General features: G+C 45.0%; 1 protein-coding gene across 1 annotated transcript in view; it reads left to right on the top strand.

Moving 5' to 3' along the window:
• The window catches only part of LOC101287207 (liver carboxylesterase-like), a 38,960-nt gene that overhangs the window by 983 nt on the left and 15,844 nt on the right, over positions 1-22,133 (top strand). The window contains exons 2-7 of the mRNA XM_049703639.1: positions 1,995-2,199; positions 5,596-5,740; positions 8,170-8,303; positions 10,274-10,427; positions 17,549-17,653; positions 19,513-19,621. Of these exons, the coding sequence (XP_049559596.1) occupies positions 1,995-2,199; positions 5,596-5,740; positions 8,170-8,303; positions 10,274-10,427; positions 17,549-17,653; positions 19,513-19,621 (852 nt within the window). The remainder of the gene's footprint in view (positions 1-1,994; positions 2,200-5,595; positions 5,741-8,169; positions 8,304-10,273; positions 10,428-17,548; positions 17,654-19,512; positions 19,622-22,133) is intronic.

Below are 22,133 nucleotides of genomic sequence, written 5' to 3'. Positions count from 1 at the left end.
TTGGGGTACAGGCTCTGGCATGCTTGAAGGGGAAGTTCATTCCTATCATTAGGGATTGGCAAACTCTGGGAGGAGCAGTCCCTCCAGAATCAGCAAGGCCCCAGATGTCAAGGCATCAGAATACAGAACATAAAAGACCTGGTTAATACAAGGGTGCAGCAAGGGACCTCAGAATGCATCTGTGCCATTTTATAGGTGGGGAAACTGAGACTCAGAGAGGGAAATGTACATGCCCAAGGTCAACCGGAAAATCATGCTCTGAATTCTATCTCTAACTCCTGAGTCCAGAGCCAGTGCTCTGGCTGTCAGTGCACTGACAGCCCAGGCTCCACTGGGTTTTCTCTTCTTCCTGGGCCTATGACACTGTGAGAGGCCTGGAACTGAGGGTAAGAGCAGAGTAAGAACCAAATTAGGGGCAGATTATTCCCTTACTGCTGTTTACCCCCTGGCAGGGCCATGCCAGTTCTACCTTTAGAAAGTCCATACTGGCTGCCTCCATTTCCTCAGTTACCTCATCTGTAAAATGGACATATTAATGTCTACCTAGCAAGGCTTTTGTGAAGATTAGTTTAAAGGAACTGGAATGCCCATGTAGCACATAGTAAGTGCTCAGTATACAAACATTACATATAACACAAGTGGTAACTGCTGCTGTTACCAGTATTGCCTATACCTCTCAGCCAATCACCCACTTTTTCACCCTTGCCATTTGGACATCTGTCTACTTCATCTCTCTTGAAGGTTATCATCAGATTTGTCCATAAGACCAAATCTGGGTTATTCTTTTCTATTCTGGCCACATACTTTGAGAGAGAGGTTGACCTTGTGTCTATATATAAAGGGGAACAATTGGGAGGATGAGAGGCTGGAAATCATTTCCTGTTAGGATGCTTAAACAAACTGAAGCTGTTGAGGACGGACAAGAGAAGAAGAGAAGACTTGAGGGATGAGTATGAGCATGGGTCACTAAGGCTGCCTGTCACATGAAGGTGCAGGATGTCCCAGAGCAGGTAGGACCAGGACTGATGTGGCAGCTTCAGGGAGATGCATTTCAGCTCAGTGAGAAAGAACTGTCTGCTCCATGAGAAGGGGACAGATGGAATCTGAGCCCGTCTCACTCCCTCTGGATGACCGTGCTCAGAGCCAGCAGAAGGGACCTCTTCAAGCTGATTGTGTCACTCTCTTTTACTCCAGGATGGTTCACTGCTGCTCATTTACCCACTAAATAAAGGCCGAATCACTGGCCTGGCGTTTGAGACCCTCCCAGACATGAACCTGTCTCATCCAGGGTTATGTTCCTCCCCCATTACTCTTCCTGACCCAAATGGGCCAATCGCTCTTCCTCAAGCAGGTCTTGCACTTTGCTGTCGCAGAGCCTCACCTCTGCACAATCTCATCTCTGTTTATACCTTTAAGCACCCTCTTCCACCTCCCCTTGTCACTCCTTCCACTACTGCAAGTCCCAGCTCCAAGGTCACTGCCTCCATGAAGCCACCAGTCAGAAGGCCTCGCTCCCTCTTCTGTCTCCTATGGCACCTTACTTGGTACATCTCTCAGGACACGGACCACTTTCTTCCCAGCAGTAGGGTCAGGTATGTATGTGGCTCATCCTCCACATAAGGCCAGATTTCTGAGAAGAGCAGCCTGCTCTTGTTCATCCTCTCATCCAGCGTGCAGCTCGGCACCAGCGTCCAGGGATTTCTAGATGCTCCTAAGTGTGGAAACTGAATGCCTTCTTCATTCCCAGTGGCTCTTCTTTTTGCATTTATGTCTTATTTGATGCTGTTATACCTCCAATTCCAATTCGCTCCTTCAGATAGCACTGTGAGTTAGGAAGGACAGTTAGCTTCGCTCTCTCTTACATAAGAAGAAACTGAGGCTTAGAGAGTTGAGGGGACATTCAAGATCACGTGGCAAAAGTAACAAAATTCACCCAGAATCCAGTTCACACCTTCACCACTGACATGTTCTCATTTCCTCTCAATGTCCGGCAGGGCAACCGCCCTCACCGCCTGTTGTGGACACTGCGCAGGGCAGAGTCCTGGGGAAATATGTCAGCTTAGAAGGTTTTGCACAGCCTGTGGCTGTTTTCCTGGGAGTCCCTTTTGCCAGGCCCCCTCTTGGATCCTTGAGGTTTGCTCCGCCGCAGCCTGCAGAACCATGGATCTTCGTGAAGAATACCACCTCTTACCCTCCCATGTAAGTCAAGGTGTGACTCTGGCATCTTCCAGTGGGGATGTTAGCCTCAAAGGGACACAGGAAGGAGCCAAGGCGATCCTCTGAGTGGCTCATACTTTGTTCTGGAATCCTAAGATATTGTAGATCCTTACAAACATTTCAGAACTCTCACAGCATTCTAGAGCCATTTATTCAACAAATATTTATGGAGCACCTCCTGTGTGCCAGGCGTGTTCTAGTTTCCTGGGATCCATTAGTGAACAGAACAAAGATCCCACCCTCATGCAGCTTGCATTCTAGCAGGGAGAGACACACTGAACAATATGCAAAGCAATAGGTTATGTAATATGTTAGAGTAGGATAAGTGCTTTGGAATAAAATAAAGAGTTGAGCAGGTGAGGGGGATCAGAAGTAATGATTCTATTTATTCTCCTGTCTTGAACTTTGTTGTAGTTGGGGAGTGAGGTGGACCAGATGTGTAGGTGGGGAGTCTTTGGGGTGTTGACCAGTCAAGTTCCCAACTCCCAGGTGTGACTGTTACCTAGTAAGGAGCAGAGCACTGGTTGGTGTATCCTGGTCACTCTGGCCGTGTTGGACAAAGATGTTGAAGTCATCCCCCAGGACACCTGGGATATCTACATGCATGGATTCAGACCTTTTTCATCTCAGCAAGGCATTTCTGGGAATTTCCAGGGGCCCGCCTCTTCCTGCTTTTTTCTTTTCTTTTCTTTTCTTGTCCTTTCCTTTCCTCTTCTCTCCTCTCCTCTCCTTTTCTTTCTTTTCTCTCCTCTACTCTTGCCATCCTCCCTTCCTCCCTCCAACTCTCCCTTCTTTCTTTTCTTTATAATATTCACTGTTTTTATTTCCTGATTGCAAGTGTAATACATACTTATTACAGAAAAGTGAGGAAGTAAAGGTAAGAAAATGAAAATTATATACACTTCTACCACCTAGAGAGAACTGCCATTCATATTTTAGATTCTGTTTTTGTAGTCTCTTACCTATTGCATATTTTATCCCTTAAAATGTAACCACATAAGATTCTGCACACAATTCCAATGTTTATTTTCTTTTTTCCACACCAACACGCAATTCTCTGACACCAGCTGGGTGTCCTACAATTCAACTCAATTCTGACACTAACCACCTGGAGACAGCATCATATTATATGGGTTAAAGGCTCAGTCCCACAATACTGCCCTCCGTTTCAGATGATATCTCAAGTCCAAGTTGTTACCTCTGCTTCTGATCAAATGGCTGTAAGTCACAGGTTCCCATGACCCCCTCCCTGGGTTCCATTAATTTGCTAAAGCAACTCATAAAACTCAGGATGCTAGTTTACTCACTAGATTACTGGTTTATTATGAAGAATATTAAAGGATATGAATCACCAGCCAGATGAAGAGATACATAACATGAGGCACAAAGGAGCTCCTGTCCTGTGGAGTTTTGGTCCCAGCACGTTGGCACTTGGAAGAGTTCTGGTTCACCAACCTGGAGGCTCTCTTAACTCTAGCCTTTTGGGCTTCGGTACATGGGCAGGATTGATGAAATCATTGACCGCTGGTGATTGATTCAACCTCCAGCCCCTTTCCCTTCCCCAGAGGTCAGGGGGGTGGATCTGAACGTTCCAAACCTGGAATCACATGTGGTTCTCTTGATAATCAGCTCCCATCCTTAGGTAAGGTCCAGAATCACCTCATTAACACAACAAAAGACACATTTATCACTCTCATCACTTAGGAAATTCCAAAGGTTTTAAGAGCTCTTTGCCAGAAATGGGAAGAAGACCAAAAATATATTTCTTATTATATCACAGGATACAGATACTTTGAATGCCTGCTTTGCTCATTTATAAATGTATCATGAACATCGTTATATGTCATTAAATATCACAGCCTGACATGATATTACACTGGGTACTGAATAATAATTTATTTACCCAATCTCTTATTTGGGATCGTTAAGTTGTTCTTGATGTTTCTGATAATATAATTAGCACCGTGATGAACATCATGCAGCCAAACCTTTATGCACATTCACAGTATTTTGGGATAAGTTCCAAGAAATGACATTTCTGAGGAAAAGAGTATAACCTTTTGTTAAATTTCCTTCCAGAAATGTTCTAACTACACTCCTTCCATTAATATATGAAAACTTTCATTCACCAGACCCTTGCCAATGCTTGGGATTATTAAAAAATTGTTTTGACTATTGGATAGGCAAAATAATAATAATTATCATCATAATTATATAATTTTAAAATTTATTCTGCAATTATCTGAATACTAGGGATGTTGAACTCTCTTTCCCTTTTTTAATTTTTGAATTTCTTCTTTTATGAATAATATGCCCTTTGCCTTGGTGATCTGGGGAAAGTTCCCCCACGATGGAAATCAAGAGGCTGTCTTTGCAGCTCTGACTCTGCCACTTGACAGCTGTTTCATCCAAACACCTCAGTGCCCCAGTTACCTCATTGACATACTGGGAGCAGTCATGCCTGCTTTCTGGAAATCTGAAAATGTTGCTTATAATGTCCTCAGAAACATAAACACTACATAGTATGGCTCTTCCTGGCTGTGTGACCTTGGGCAGGTTCTGTAACCTCTCTGTGGCTCAGTTTTCTCAAATGTAAAATGGGGATAATAGTAGAACCTATATCATGGAGCTGATCTGAAGATTAAATATTACCAATTATCTCTGTTGGATCTTTAAGATCCATTATTTGGGCAACAAATAGCACTTGACCAGATGGGTTGATGATAGAATCTTAGCATGTCAGTGCTGCAAGACCCTTACAGAAATCACTCCCCTCACTTAGACATGGCAGACTGGGGCCCAGAGCCGAGAAGGAATTCACCCAAGGTCACCCAGCACATAAGTGGCTGAGGCACGACTAGAATAAAATTCTCCTAATGTTGCACCACAAATATTTTGTCCTTGACCTGTTGCATGCCTTAAATGTCTACCAATAGAGTGACTTCTCATGGTTTTTGGAAGTATCCCATGGACTGGAACACCTGGTTTACCTGGTAGAGGAACGTGGTCACCCCACACTCACTATGCAGAGCCCAGCAGAGAGTCAGCCGCGACCAGGACATGCAGAAAATGATCCTTTCCCAGGCATGTAAGCAGCATCCTCTTCTTGACACAAGGCATCCTGAAGGCTCCTGGAAGGGGACGGTGCCAGGCCTTCTCACTATTCACTCTCCCGGGAGACCTTGGTGAGCCCCAGGTCCCTCCATCGTGATCCCCCAGGTAGCCTCCTACGCATTCCAGTGTCTGGAATCTGGTAAGAACAACTCTATTTACAGGCTTAATTCTCCCGGTCCAAGACCTGGCCTGACCACAGGAGACATCTCCTTGGTCAGCTCTGATTGAACTTCAAGAAATCATTTCTCTCCTTGCCTCTCCCAGGTGCTCCCAAGACCCAGTGGTGGGGCAAGTGATCTCAGAGCTCTTTACCAACAGAAAGGAGAACATTAATCTCAGGTTTTCCGAAGACTGTCTTTACCTAAATATTTACACTCCTGCTGACTTGAGGAAGAGAAGCAGGCTGCCGGTAAGCAGTGGGAACACATGGTCAAGGCTGGTGTAGACTGGAGGGGGATGAAGGCAGTGTTGGGTTGGGGCGTCTTGGACCAAGGCTGTTCCAGGGGCCCCAGGCTGTTCCCCAGGGGCTCCAGGGCTTTCTTTACCACCACAGCCAAACCTGACATCAGGAAACACAGGTTTTCCACACCTCAGTTTCCCATAGTGACAGACATAGGGCCTCTGGGGGAGTTTGCTATACATCTGTAATGAACATTTTAATTTTTCTAAGGTCTCTCATGCTAATAGATGGACAAGAAGGATTACTCTTAATTGTTAGATTAGGAATCTGGTACCCAGGGTGGCTAAGACATAATTTCCAATAAAGTCAGAGCTGGAAGGAATCTTGGAGATAAGCCAACAACCCAACCATTCCGTTACAGATAGAGAAACTGAAGCCCAGTGAGGGGAAGGCGAGGTCGCAGAGTAGGGTTGCAGGACTAGAGCACGGGTCTCCTGATCTCAAGTCACGCTCTTTGACACACACACACACACTAGCAAGTGGAGCCTGTGTGTGGCCTTTCCTCAGCACACAGAGACCTTCTCTGACAAACTTTCAGTGTCTCAGTGTCACAGGTGGAGGATGCAGAGCCTGGAGCAACAGAGAAGTCCTTTCCTTTGCCTTTGCCAACTATCAAGATTTTACTGTAGATAATTTCACTTCCTAATTTACTTTGACACAAGCTGATGACCCAGTGAGTCAGCATTTGCAGAATAAATGGAAGCCCAGAGATGGGGCAGCCTTCCAGACTCAGGCTGGAGGGTGGGGCTGGTCTGCTGGGAAAGGAGGGGTCAGTGGGGTAGAGACAGGAGGGGTGTGAGCACACAGCCATCTCCCAGGAACACCCCTGGCATGGTGCCCAGATGTGGAGGAGGGCATCTGTGAACTTGTGACTAGAAGGTGGCCCTGCATATGCTGGGCTCAAAGAGGTGGGGACAATTGTTAATTCATTCATTCATGCATTCATTCATTCCCCTAGTACATACTCAGCACCCCCATATGCATAGCTAGAATTGGGGGTTAAGAGAAAGGAGGAACATAAAACCATGACCACACAGCCCCTGCCTTCGAGGATCTTAGCATCTGGGTTGCACAGAGCTGGACTAGCTTCTTCAGCAAATCACTGCTGGCCAGCCCTTGGCTCAGCCTGGACTCAGAGGTGACTGCACACTCAGTCCCTCTGCCCGGAGGTAGGCAGGGATCAGAGATGTAGGAGGAGCAGGGGCTCCAGGAACCTGAAGCTGGAGAACCTCTACTATGGACACAGGCTCTGGAACTGCAGGATCTGGGTGTAAATCCTGGTTCTGCCTTTTACTAGCTGAGAGACCTGGCTCTGTTTCCTCAAATCAGGGATAATCACACACAAGTGTTCAATGATGAATATCAAGATTTATGTCAGTGTCTGACACAGCACACGAGGCAAGTCTTGCTGATGCATTAGTTAGAGTTGAAGGGAAGAAATTACTCCTGCCCCAACAGCCGGCCTACTGCACCGTGGCCATTGGCTGCCGTGTGCTGGGCAGCTCGACGTGTGGAGTCTGGAGCCAGACTGCCTGGGTTCAAGTCCTGCCTCCACCACCTATTAGCTGCATGACTTCAGCGTGGTTAAGTGCCTCGGTTTTCCTGTCTGTGAAATGGGACAATAGTAGTCCCTATCTTGTGGATGGTTTATTTTTAAATGCTTAGAGCAGTACTTGACACATAGTTCATGTATGAGTTCTTTGATTTTTTTATTAACAAAATCATTATACTATTATTTTAGCCATTCTCACTTTCTTGCTATGTGAACTCTTTAAATTCAGGGCCATGCATTATGAATTGTCATGTCCACTCTCATCCTTAATCCTTACCACAGTCCCTGGCACCTAGTAGGTTTTCAAATCATATTCATCAGATGATTGAAGACTTCTTAGAGGAGGTGGCTTTTAGGCTGGGCTTTGGAGGATGGGTGAGATTTGGGGAGCAGAGGAGGCAGTGGAAAGGCCTATTAAGAAGAGGTACCACCCAGGGCATGTGCTTCTTGACATGGTCATCATTCACGTGAGAAGTTTATTTCACCTCACAAAAGGTAACTAAGGTGAAGCTGAAATAAGCTTCTAACCAAGGGCTGTTGCATGCGGAGTGTGCTGAGCTGCGTGAGGGGTCCGGGAGTGAGGACTGTGGGAGTGTTGGGGAGAAAATGACGCTCTTAGCCTTGGCTGTTCCCATGATGATGTTCTCAGCATGAAGAGCACTGGCAGGAGGTGGCACTGAGGCAGGGGAGACAGGCAGGGGCAGCCAGGGTGCCCTGAGTTGGGCCACAGCTGGGAGGACGGGTAGATGACCAAACCAGACAGCCTCTTGAGGTCTTTCCCAGCTCTGCTTCCTGTGCCCTGTATGGTTGCTTCCTCCCCATCCAGGTGATGGTGTGGATCCACGGAGGAGGTGTGATGTTGGGCGGGGCATCAACCTATGATGGGCTGGCCCTCTCTGCCCATGAAAACGTGGTGGTGGTGACCGTTCAGTACCGCCTGGGCATCTGGGGATTCTTCAGGTAGGACACTGGACTCTCCTCACGGCACATTGACCCTCAGTGTGGGAGTGCTAGGACCCCACTCTGGTCATGCAAGCCCTCAAAGGGATCTTTGCTAGGTTCCCTACTAAGACATGCAAGTCCCCTCATAATTGGGCTCTACCTACCTTCTCCTTCCCCAGCCACCCTGGTCCACTTACTTGCATGTAAAATGCCTAATCTGCCTGACAAACTCCTATTATTCCTGCAAAACCCAACACAAATGTTACCTCGTCTGAAATGCTCATCTGTTTTTCACCTGTGCTGCCCAGCATGTTGCATACCTGTAAGGTGACAGTTAACATGCAGCGCAGCAGTTAGAGGCTTATACATCTTACCTCATGGGGAAGGAAAGAAGGAGCAGACTCACGTGGGAGCTCCGTAAAGTCTTGTAGGTGGAGGAACGGGTGGCTGGAACTTGGAGGCTGTAACGAGCACCTGACTCCAGTGGACACGTCTACTGAGAGGAGTGTAGGGCCCACTCACCCCATTTCCTTCATGGAGTTTGGCACATGCGTGAACGAAGGCTCGAGTCTCCTCCATGGAGTGTCCGTGTGGACAGGAACCGGACTTGCTGCAGGCACAGTTACTGAGCCTTTTCTGAATGCACCAGCCCCAGGACCGCTTACCCTCAGATGGCTGGTGGGTGGGCTGAGGGGGGGGGTGGTCATCTCACTGGAAAGACCTATGGGCTGGAGGAGGGCTGTCCCAGGTGAGTCATGTCCCGGGATGTGTCACCTTCACTGAGACTCCTCATGTCCTTCCCCCGCGGCCCACGGCTGCTCCCAGTTACAGTATAACTGCGTACACTCCCCCCTCCCTCTCCCCCAGGCTCTCCTCTACCACGTCAGTCAGGGTTTCACCCCGACCAGACACCACACTGCTCTGGTCCAGGTCACCAGTGGCCCAGCCTTGGCAGCAACCGCACGTCACCCCTCAAACCTTTTTGAAAAATTTCCTGCTCTTGGCTCCTGGCCACCTCCTCCCTCATGGCAGCTCCTTCTCGGCCCCTCCCGGACCCTCCCCTCCCCGTCTCAGCCTCTGTGTGCATCTTCTTCTCTGTCCCACTGGTTCCCTGAGTGACCTCAGGGGGCACTTCCAGGCTCCCTATTTTTAGCCCATTTCTCCTTTGAAACCAGCAGGTACATCATTAACTACCTCCTGCCATCCCCACGGGACACCTGAGGGCACCTCTCCCTTCCTCAGGACAAACTTAACCCTTGACTCCCCATGCCCCTGCCCCAAACCCTCCTCCTTTCTCCACAGGGCCTCCGGCTCAGCTGCAGGCAGCTCCACCCTTCCAGTTACTCAGGATAAAAGCCTGGGGGCACTTGGATTCTTTTCTTTTTCTCACACCCCACATCCAGTCACCAGCAAATCCTCTTGGCTCCACTTTTACAATATGTTCAGAATCCAGCCACTTCTCACCTCCTCCCTTGTAGTCACCCTGTTCAAAGCACTCTCTGTCTCTCCCCTGGATTGTTGTAATAACACCTACTTTTATAACCCTGCTATTTTACACCGTGTCTGATCCACACAGTAGCCAAAGTGATCATTTAAGACATAAATGGAATCATGTCATCCCTGCAGTGGCTTCCTAACTTACTCAAGATGACATTGACATCCTTACTGAGGCCCTCAGGGCCCTCTGTAGCTGTAGGTCCTAGACTCACACTTTTTTTCACGGGACGCTGGGGCCTTTGCATGTGCTGTTTCTTCTGCCTTGAATTCCCTTTGGAACTGTAGAATAGTAGATGCTCAATAAATAGATGTGGGATGGATGTATAGAGTGCTACAATGCTGCAGAATGGGAGGCAGCTAAAGACCCCAGTGTCAGGGCTCTGGAAGCCCAGTCTCTTGCAGAAGGCTCACCCAGACCCCCAGCCCCATCTGTGGTCCTGAGAGCCCTGCTGTGACGTGTCTGCTCTCAACCCCACCCTGTTCTCTTACAGCACAGGGGATGAACACAGCCGGGGGAACTGGGGTCACTTGGACCAATTGGCCGCACTGCACTGGGTCCAGGAGAACATTGCCGACTTTGGAGGGTATCCAGGCTCTGTGACCATCTGTGGAGGGTCAGCAGGAGGGGAAAGTGTCTCTATTCTTGTAAGTGTTCCTGGCCCTGATGTGGCTACCGATGGGACCCCTTGCAGACCAGCCAGTCTAGTCATGGGACCTGGTTCAAGGCTGACCCTACTCTGTGCAGCATCAGATGGTGGAAAGTTATGGCCAAACTCTCCTTGGACTGCAGGAAGCTCAGAGCTCAGCTTAGCATCCTGGGGCCATATCTCCAGCCACGGCTGCAACGGAGACATTCCTCCTGTCCTGTGTTGGTTGAGCTCTTACTCTCCTTCCTAATCATTTTACTATTAGTACTCACCTCACTCCTCTTGGGAAGTAGGGGTGGGTGTAAATTCTGGATAAGAGGAGGCAACCATGAAGTTGGGTGCAATGTCATTTGGCTTGAAGCCAGATCTACAATTCAAGGGGACACGAACCCTAAGAACAGGTCAGAGACCTCCTCTGGGGAGGTCTGATGGCTTGTTCATCTCACGAAGGAGAGCAGCAGCGTCTGGGGCTGAGGATGGAGCTGGGCTGGGGGAGGAGAGGTAGAGAGAGGAAGGAGGATGGAAGGGGGGATGGGACCCGGGAAATGGAACACAGACACGACCTGGGAGCCTGATGTGGGAATGGCAGTTGGGAGACACCGAGGGAAGCAAAGGTGGAAAACCAGATTAGAAGGCGCTGGGAGCTGTTAGAAACCCTCCAGCTGCCTCACAGTTGAGCAGAGGGTCAGTGCTATTACTGCATTTTAAAAGCATATCTTGGTTTCATAGTGGAACACTCAGAGGAAAATGATTTTATATTTTGTAAAGTGGAGAAAAGGAAAAGTACAGATAATCTCAAAGAAACAAAAAGTCTTTCACAGTCCCATTATCCTTGGATACTCACCATGAACATTTTTTTTTTTTTTTTTCCCGGTACGTGGGCCTCTCACGGTTGTGGCCTCTCCTGTTGCGGAGCACAGGCTCCAGACGCATAGGCTCAGCAGCCATAGCTCACGGGCTTAGCCGCTCTGCAGCATGTGGGATCTTCCTGGACTGGGGCACGAACCCACGTCCCCTGCATCAGCAGGCGGACTCTCAACCATTGCGCCACCAGGGAAGCCCATGAACACTTTTTTTAATGTTTATTTTTTAATTATTTTTTTTCTTATTAGTTATCCATTTTATACACATCAGTGTATACATGTCAGTCCCAATCGCCCAATTCATCACACACACACCCCACCCCCCGCCACTTCCCCCCTTGGTGTCCATACGTTTGTTCTCTACTTCAGTGTCTCAATTTCTGCTCTGTAAACTGGTTCATCTGTACCATTTTTCTAGGTTCCACATACATGCATTAATATATGATATTTGTTTTTCTCTTTCTGACTTACTTCACTCTGTATGACAGTCTCTACAGGCATCCACGTCTCTACAAATGACCCACATCTCTACAAATGACCCAAGTTCATTCCTTTTTATGGCTGAGTAATATTCCATTGTATATATGTACCACATCTTCTTTATCCATTCATCTGTCAATGGGCATATAGGTTGCTTCCATGACCTGGCTATTGTAAATAGTGCTGCAATGAACATTGGGGTGCATGTGTCTATTTGAATTACGGTTTTCTGTGAGTATATGCCCAGTAGTGGGATTGCTGGGTCATATGGTAATTCTATTTTTAGTTCTTTAAGGAACCTCCATACTGTTCTCCATGGTGGCTATATTAATTTACATTTCCACCAACAGTGCAAGAGGGTTCCCTTTTCTCCACACCCTCTCCAGCATTTGCTGTTTGTAGATTTTCTGATGATGCCCATTCTAACTGGTGTGAGATGATACCTCATTGTAGTTTTGATTTGCATGTCTCTAATAATTAGTGATGTTGAGCAGCTTTTCATGTGCTTGTTGGCCATCTGTATGTCTTCTTTGGAGAAATGTCTGTTTAGGTCTTCTGCCCATTTTTGTAATGGGTCTTTTTTTTTTTAATATTGAGCTGCCTGAGCTGTTTATATATTTTGGAGATTAATCCTTTGTCCGATGATTCATTTGCAAATATTTTCTCCCATTCTGAGAGTTGTCTTTTCATCTTGTTTATGGTTTCCTTTGCTGTGCAAAAGCTTTGAAGTTTCATTAGGTCCCGTTTGTTTATTTTTGTGTTTATTTCCATTACTCTAGGAGGTGGATCAAAAAAAATCTTGCTGCAATTTATGTCAGAGTGTTCTTCCTCTGTTTTCCTCTAAGAGTTTTATAGTGTCCGGTCTTACATTTAGGTCTCTAATCCATTTTGAGTTTATTTTTGTGTATGGTGTTAGGGAGTGTTCTAATTTCATTCTTTTACATGTAGCTGTCCAGTTTTCCCAGCACCACTTATTGAAGAGACTGTCTTTTCTCCATTCTATATCCTTGCCTCCTTTGTCATAGATTAGTTGACCATAAGTGTGTGGGTTTATCTCTGGGCTTTCTATCCTGTTCCATTGATCTATATTTCTGTTTTTGTGCCAGTACCATATTGTCTTGATTACTGTAGCTTTGTAGTATAGTCTGAATTCAGGGAGTCTGATTTGTCCAGCTCTGTTTTTTTCCTCAAGACTGCTTTGGCTGTTTGGGGTCTTTTGTGTCTCCATACAAATTTTAAGAGTTTTTGTTCTAGTTCTGTAAAACATGCCATTGGTAATTTGATAGGGATTGCATTGAATCTGTAGATTGCTTTGGGTAGGATAGTCATTTTCACAATATTGATTCTTCCAATCCAAGAACATGGTATATCTCTCCATCTGTTGGTATCACCTTTAATTTCTTTCATCAGTGTCTTAAGTTTTCTGCATACAGGTCTTTTGTCTCCCTAGGTAGTTTTATTCCTAGGTATTTTATTCCTTTTGCTGCAATGGTAAATGGGAGTGTTTCCTTAATTTTTCTTTCAGATTTTTCATCATTAGTGTATAGGAATGCAAGAGATTTCTGTGCATTAATTTTGTATCCTGCAAGTTTACCAAATTCATTGATTAGCTCTAGTAGTTTTCTGGTGGCATTTTTAGGATTCTCTATGTATATAGTATCATGTCATCTGCAAACAGTAGCAGTTTTACTTCTTCTTTTCCAATTTGTATTCCTTTTATTTCTTTACTTCTCTGATTGCCATGGCTAGGACTTCCAAAGCTATGTTGAATAATAGTGGTGAGAGTGGACATCCTTGTCTTGTTCCTGATCTTGGAGGAAATGCTTTCAGTTTTTCACCATAGAGAATGATGTTTGCTGTGGGTTTCTCATATATGACCTTTATTATGTTGAAGTAGGTTCCCTCTATGCCCACTTTCTGGAGAGTTTTTATCATAAATGGTGTTGAATTTTGTCAAAAGCTTTTTCTGCATCTATTGAGATTATCGTATGGTTTTTATTCTTCAGTTTGTTAATATGGTGTATCACATTGATTGATTTGCATATATTGAAGAACCCTTGCATCTCTGGGATAAATCCCACTTGATCATGGTATATGATCCTTTTAATGTGTTGTTGGATTCTGTTTGCTAGTATTTTGTTGAGGATTTTTACATCTATATTCATCTGTGATATTGGTCTGTAATTTTCTTTTTTTGTAGTATTATCTTTGTCTGGTTTTGATATCAGGGTGATGGTGGCCTCATAGAATGAGTTTGGGAGTTTTCCTTCCTCTACAATTTTTTGGAAGAGTTTGAGAAAGATGGGTGTTAGCTCTTCTCTAAATGTTTGATAGAATTCACCTGTGAAGCCATCTGGTCCTGGACTTCTGTTTGTTGGAAGATTTTTAGTCACAGTTTCAATTTCATGACTTGTGATTGGTCTGTTCATATCTTCTATTTCTTCCTGGTTCAGTCTTGGAAGGTTATACCTTTCTAAGAATTTGTCCATTTCTTCCAGGTTGTCCATTTTATTGGCATAGAGTTGCTTGTAGTAGTCTCTTAGGTTGCTTTGTATTTCTGCGTTGTCTGTTGTAGCTTCTCCTTTTTCATTTCTAATTTTATTGATTTGAGTCCTCTCCCTCTTTTTCTTGATGAGTCTGGCTAATGGTTTATCAATTTTGTTTATCTTCTCAAAGAACCAGCTTTTAGTTTTATTGATCTTTGCTATTGTTTTCTTTGTTTCTATTTCATTTATTTCTGCTCTGATCTTTATGATTTCTTTCCTTCTGCTAACTTTGGGTTTTGTTTGTTTTTCTTTCTCTAGTTCCTTTAGGTGTAACGTTAGATTGTTTATTTGAGATTTTTCTTGTTTCTTGAGGTAGGCCTGTATAGCTATAAACTTCCCTCTTAGAACTGCTTTTGCTGCATCCCATAGGTTTTGGATCGTTATGTTTTCATTGTCATTTGTCTCTAGGTATTTTTTTATTTCCTCTTTGATTTCTTCAGTGATCTCTTGGTTACACAGTAACGTATTGTTTAGCTTCCATGTGTTTGTGCTTTTTACGTTTTTTTCCCTGTAATTGTTTTCTAATCTCATAGTATTGTGGTCAGAAAAGATGGTTGATATGATTTCAATTTTCTTAAACTTACTTAGCCTTCATTTGTGACCCAAGATGTGATCTATCCTGGAGAATGTTCCGTGAGCACTTGAGAAGAAAGTGTATCTGTTTTTGGATGGAATGTCTTATAAATATCAATTAAATCTATCTGGTCTATTGTGTCATTTAAAGCTTGTGTTTCCTTATTAATTTTCTGTTTGGATGATCTGTTCATTGGTGTAAGTGAGGTGTTAAAGTCCCCACTATTATTGTGTTACTATCAATTTCCTCTTTTAGAACTATTAGCAGTTGCCTTTTGTATTGAGGTGCTCCTGTGTTGGGTGCATATATATTTATAATTGTTATATCTTCTTCTTGGATTGATCCCTTGATCATTATGTAGTGTCCTTCCTTGTCTCTTGTAACATTCTTTATTTAAAAGTCTATTTTATCTGATATGAGTATTGCTACTCCAGCTTTCTTTTGATTTCCATTTGCATGGAATATCTTTTTCCATCCCCTCACTTTCAATCTGTATGTGTCCCTAGGTCTGAAGTGGGTCTCTTGTAGACAGCATATATATGGGTCTTCTTTTTGTATCCATTCAACGAGCCTGTGTCTTTTGGTTGGAGCATTTAATCCATTCACGCTTAAGGTAATTATCAATATGTATGTTCCTATTACCATTTTCTTAATTGTTTTGGGGTTTTTTTTGTAGGTCCTTTTCTTCTCTTGTGTTTCCCACTTAGAGAAGTTCCTTTAGCATTTTTTGTAGAGCTGGTTTGGTGGTGCTGAATTCTCTTAGCTTTTGCTTGTCTCTAAAGCTTTTGATTTCTCCATCGAATCTGAATGAGATCCTTGCTGGGTAGAGTAATCTTGGTTGTAGTTTTTTCCCTTTCATCACTTTAAGTATATCATGCCACTCCCTCTGGCTTGTAGGGTTTCTGCTGAGAAATCAGCTGTTAACCTTATGGGAGTTCCCTTGTATGTTGTCATTTTTCCCTTGCTGCTTTCAATAATTTTTCTTTGTCTTTAATTTTTGCCCATTTGATTACTATGTGTCTCAGCATCTTTCTCCTTGGGTTTATCCTGTATGGGACTCTCTGCGCTTCCTGGACTTGGGTGGCTATTTCCTTTCCCATGTTATGGAAGTTTTTGACTATAATCTCTTCAAATATCTTCTCGGGTCCTTTCTCTCTCTCTTCTTCTTCTGGGACCCCTATAATGCGAATGTTGTTGCATTTAATGTTGTCCCAGAGGTCTCTTAGACTGTCTTCATTGCTTTTCATTCTTTTTTCTTTATTCTGTTCCACAGCAGTGAATTCCACCATTCTGTCTTCCAGGTCACTTATCCGTTCTTCTACCTCAGTTATTCTGCTACTGATTCCTTCTAGTGTATTTTTCATTTCAGTTATTGTATTGTTCATCTCTGTTTGTTTGTTCTTTAATTCTTCTATATCTTTGTTAAACATTTCTTGCATCTTCTCGATCTTTGCCTCCATTCTCTTTCTGTGGTCCTGGATCATCTTCACTATCATTATTCTGAATTCTTTTTCTGGAAGATTGCCTATCTCCATTTCATTTAGCTGTTTTTCTGGTGTTTTATCTTGTTCCTTCATCTGGTACATAGCCCTCTGCCTTTTCATCTTGTCTATCTTTCTGTGAATGTGGTTTTTGTTCCATAGGCTGCAGGATTGAAGTTCTTCTTGCTTCTGCTCTCACCATGAACATTTTGATCTGTATTTTTCTAGTGTTTTTTTCCATGACCCACCCTATCTATCTGTGTATCTATCCATCTATCTACGTATTTATCAATCTAGCTAGAATTTTTAAACACAAACTTTCCTTAGCATTATAAAACAACATAAATATTTCTCTAACCATTAAGCACTCTTTCATATTTTTTATGTGTATAGTCAAGAAGTATTCCATTGTAAGAATGAAAAATAGTTTATTTACCAAATCTCATAATATTGGAACCTTGGGTTATTTCCAACTTTTACTACTATAAAAAACATGAGCATTCTTAGAAACTGTTGTGTACCTCCGTGTTCATTTTCCATAGGATAAATTCTTTTTTTTAAAATTAATTAATTAATTTATTTATTTTGGCTGCGTTGGGTCTTTGTTGCTGTGCGCGGGCTTTTCTCTTGTTGCAGCAAGCAGGGGCTACTCTTCGTTGGGGTGTGCAGGCTTCTCATTGCGGTGGCTTCTCTTGTTGTGGAGCACAGGCTCTAGGTGTGCATGTCAGTAGTTGTGGCTCACGGGCTCTAGAGGGCAGGCTCAGTAGTTGTGGCACACGGACTTAGTTGCTCCACGGCATGTGGGATCTTCCCGGAATAGGGCTCGAACGCATGTCTCCTGCATTGGCAGGCAGATTCTTAACCACTGCACCACCAGGGAAGTCCAGGATAAATTCTGAGTAATGGAAATGGGGAATCAGAACTGTGCTTTAAAGTGTTGCTAGGAATTGCTGAGCTGCCTTTCAGATACTTTGATTGTTATAATCAGTGTGTGCCACACACTTCCTGTTTTGTCCTTCACTCTGCTCCTGGCTCCTTCCAGTTGAGGTTTTCTTGCAGAAGCCAGGCCCCATGGTCTCCAGGGGAACAGCCCAGGACAGGGCTGTGGATGGGGGTAGCTCTTGAAGACCCCTCCCCATGAGCATAAACTCCCTTTCTCGCCACCTTCCTCCCAGGTGTTATCTCCCCTGGCCAAGAATCTCTTCCACCGGGCCACCTCTGAGAGTGGTGTGGCCCTCGCTTCTATCCTGGTCAAGAAGGACATGAAGGCTGCAGCTAAGGTAGGTCTCACACTGGACTGTCCCCACACCCTTTGCTCTGCTCTCCTGGAGTTGTCAGGGGTCTTTCTTGCTGTGGGAGCCAGTTGACATCCTCAAAGAATCACAGAAGTGAGGGTGGCTGATCAGGGAGGGCAAGGACACACCTCATCCCACCTCCACCTTCTACTGCTGAGCAAACTGGGGCAGAGAGCAGAAGCACTTGCCAGGGTCAGCAAGTGATCAGAGCAGAGCCGGACTCAGGCTCATGACTCTGGACTGCCAGCCCCATGCACGGTCCACTGACCATATTTCCTAAGGGAGGGGTGCTAGGCTGGATGTGTCTGGTGGACTATCATTGTGTCTTGCCTCTCTCAGGGTCTGAGGTCTGGTGAACTCATTTGTACCATGTGGGCCTGGAGTGGTTCCTCCCTGGGGGCTTGTGACTGGGGTGGGTTCCTGAGAATTCATTCATTGCTTCATTCATTCATTCAACAGATAGTTTTGGTACAGCCTGACATCTAGCTTCTATTCTCATGGAAGAGATTAATGATTACATAATTGCACAACTTATAAAATATCAATTGTGACAATAGCAATAGAGGAGAGATACCTGATGTCATAACAGAATCCAAAAGGAGCGCTTAGTCCAGTGGACAGGGGGAGGTTTTCAGGAAAGGCTTCATGAAAAAAAGTGATCAACGAGTTGAGATGAGAAGGATGAGCAGTAAATTACTTGGTAAGAAAAGAATATCCAGGAAGAGGGAACAGCCTGTGCAAATGTCCTGTGGCAGGAGCAGGTATCTCAACTGAGAGAGAGCGAGAAAGGCTGCCGTGGCGAGAGCAGAAAGAGCAGACGGAACCTGGAGTGAAGTGAGGATGGAGCCATCGGCAGGGCCATGCTGCAGAGGACCTGGTGAGGACTTTGTCTTTATTTGGAGAGTGTTAGGAAGCCAAGGAAGGGTGAGCAACAGGGAGGCTCTGCTGAGGAGTGTGCGCTGGAGTCACTGATGTGGAGCGATTTCGTCGGGCTGTGAGAGCTGGTTAGGTGGACGGTTGGAGGCAGCAGCCAGACTTAAAGGGACTGACTGGTAAGCAGGAGGGGAGGAGATAAGACACCAAGAATTTTAAAAATTGTTGAGACTGTTTTTCAGAATTCTTTGGCTATTAACAGCAGAAGCCCATTGATCAGGCTTAAGTCAAGAAGGGGGAGTTTATTTAAAGGAAACAAAGGTGGCAGAAATGGTGCTGGATTTTGCTGTCACACAGGACCAGAGATTGGCAGAATGAAGAATCCAAGACTTATATTCTTGCTCGCTCTCGCTCGCTCTCGCTCTCTCTCTCTCTCTCTCTCCCTCTCTCTCCCTCTCTCTCTCCACTCTACTTCTTCATGTGCCTTTTTATTTAATTTTTCGCCAAATACATACTGAGCATTGATTGTATGTCCGACACTGGACCAGGCTCTGGGCAGCCCATGTGCGCTCTCCGTGGTCCCGCCATCATGGAGCCTGACTTTCCTCCTTCTGCATCTTCCCCTCTGGCTGCACTTTGCAAGTGTCTAGCCTGAGGCCAAAAGGCTATTAACTGGATGAGCTGAGATTTGAAATTAGTGGGATTCTGGATTCCATGCTCTCAAGCCCCACTCCATGCTGCCTCTCTTTAGATGCTCAGCTTTGAGATCATTATGTCCACTTGAACAGAGATAAGGCAGCAGAGGCTGAGGAGTATAATTGGCACATCTGGGATCCAGGACATAATGATCTAGAGTATCTTCTGCTACCATGTGTTGACTTTAGAAATTGAGGTTGGAACGGAACACTTGGTTATTGATGGAGGGAAGAGACAGGGCTCTTGAATTCTGCTGTCACCTGTGATCTCTGCAGAAAATTGCTGTCTTTGCTGGGTGTAAAACCACCACCTCAGCTGTCCTTGTTCACTGCCTGCGCCAGAAGACAGAGGACGAGCTCTTGGAGATAACGCTGAAGATGGTGAGTACATCCACTCTCATGGCCACACAAGCTCCCCGTCCTGTAAACATGGCCCCAGGCTTCATCATTTCAGCTGTCCCCTTGCCCTGGAAAAACTACCTGGGACAGTTTCTCACCTCTCAAGAGCAGTGTCAGAGCTCTGGATCTGAATGGGGAATTTCCTTCTTTCTTTTTTATTATGGAATATCTCAGATGTTAGCAAAGACAAAAAATAACGTAATGGGGCTTCCCTGGTGGCACAGTGGTTAAGAATCCGCCTGCCAATGCAGGGGACATGGGTTCGAGCCCTGGTCCAGGAAGATCCCACATGCCACGGAGCAACTAAGCCCATGCACCACAACTACTGAGCCTGCGCTCTAGAGCTCGTGAGCCATAACTACTGAGCCCGCGTGCCACAACTACTGAAGCCCGCACGCCTAGAGCCCGTGCTCCACAGCAAGAGAAGCCACCGCAATAAGAAGCCCATGCACTGCAAGGAAGAGTAGCCCCTGCTCACAGCAACTAGAGAAAGCCCGTGCTCAACAACGAAGACACAACGCAGCCAAAAATAAATAAATTTATTTTAAAAATAGTAATAATAGGGCTTCCCTGGTGGCGCAGTGGTTGAGAGTCCGCCTGCCGATGCAGGGGACACGGGTTCATGCCCCGGTCTGGGAGGATCCCACATGCCGCGGAGCGGCTGGGCCCGTGAGCCATGGCCACTGAGCCTGCGCGTCCGGAGCCTGTGCCCCGCAACAGGAGAGGCCACAGAGGTGAGAGGCCCACGTACCACACACACACACACAAAAAAATAGTAATAATAACGTAATGAACAACTGTGTAATAGCTCCTCATATCTATCAAAACTTACTTTTTCCAATATTGTTTTCTGATAGCTTTTTTATATATAACTATTTTCTTTATTGTAAATATATGTGTCACATACAATTTACCATTTTAATCATTTTAAGTGTACAATTCAATGGCATTAATTGCATTCATAGTACTGTGCAACCATCACCACTATTTCCAAAAATTTTCATCATCCCAAACAAAAAATCCCTACCTCTTTAAACATAACTCTACCTTCTCCCCTTCCCCCCAGTCTCTGGAAGCCTCTAATGTACTTTCTGTGTATGAATTTGCCCATCCTAGATTCATTCATGTAAGTGGAATCTGATAGATTTTTAAGAAATTAAACATTACACATTCTCAGAGGTGATTACCATCCTGAATTTTGGGGAATGGGGTTATTTAGAACAAAGCTTTTCAGAAAGGTTGTCACAATTGTCTTGGTTAATTTAGAAACCACCTCAATTATAATCCAGTGGTGGCCCAATTTTCTAGATTTTCTGCACGTCTGCCTCAGTAGTGATTCTCACATAATCGTATATCTCCCCATTCATCCATCCAACCATCCATCCGCCTATTCATCCATCCATTCATTCATCATCTTATTATACATCTGTCCATCCACCAGTGAATCCAATTCATCAGTATCTTTTCATCAATCTAATATCAATTTATCTATAACATTCATTCATCTGTTATCAATCATTCATATATCTGTATTTCATCATCCATCTCTCTAAAGTCAATGATCCATCCATCACCTAATCTGCTAGCTATCATCCATCTATCCACTTATCCCCCCAATTCAATACTCCAAGTATTGACTAATTCCATCCACCCAACCATCTCTCTTGCTAAGTGTATGGGGGTGGGTAACAGCGTGGGTGATGCAGACATAACTGGATATAGTCCCTGCTCATAAGGAACTATTCAAGGAGAAACACGCCCATATACTTAGTGGATTAAGTGTGGTGGAAATACAGAGAGGGGACGCATTCATTATAGTAAGCAGGGATGCTTCACAGAGAAGGTGACATTTCAGGATTGGTGGATGGCTATGGTAGTGGGTCATCACAGGAAGCTACAGCACAACAGATACCCAGAGATCACCACTTATAAGATCCGCTTATAAGGGGAGAGTCTGGACCCTGGACCCCTGAGGATGCTCCTGGACCCCCAGCGGCCAGCCTCCAGCACTGGACTCTGCTCTATTTCCATGGGTTAAGTCCAACGTAGCCTTGGATCCTGGTTTCTCAGGCTCAAATAAGGTGACCAATGTGCTCAAAGATAAAAACACAACTGTTTTCTGATGCCTGGAAAGAGGTAAATTTATTTCAGCAATTCTCCGTGTGGCACAAGAGATCCGCTTATAAGGGGAGAGTCGGTAACTTTGGGAGAATCCAGAGAACCTAAGAGCCCATGTTATCCTTCTGAGATCTTCTGAGATCATGTGGAAGTGTTTCCATGATTATTCTCTCTCCCCAATAACACACGTGGGTGTGCACGTGCACACACACACACCTGGATTGCGGGGCTACAACCCATAACGGAGGGACCCTTACTGGGACTTCCTGCATACTGGTCAGGACTGTTAGCTGCAGTGTCACAATAAAATTAGCACAATCTTGGTGAACTCACAACAAAGAGAAGCGTGGAGTGGGGTGAATTTCAGTGAGCTTGTATGA

This window comes from Orcinus orca, chromosome 20 (assembly GCF_937001465.1).
Source record: "Orcinus orca chromosome 20, mOrcOrc1.1, whole genome shotgun sequence".
Taxonomy (NCBI): Eukaryota; Metazoa; Chordata; class Mammalia; order Artiodactyla; family Delphinidae; genus Orcinus; species Orcinus orca.
Note: the sequence above shows the minus strand (reverse complement) of the source record. Positions and strands in the feature narration are given on the sequence as shown.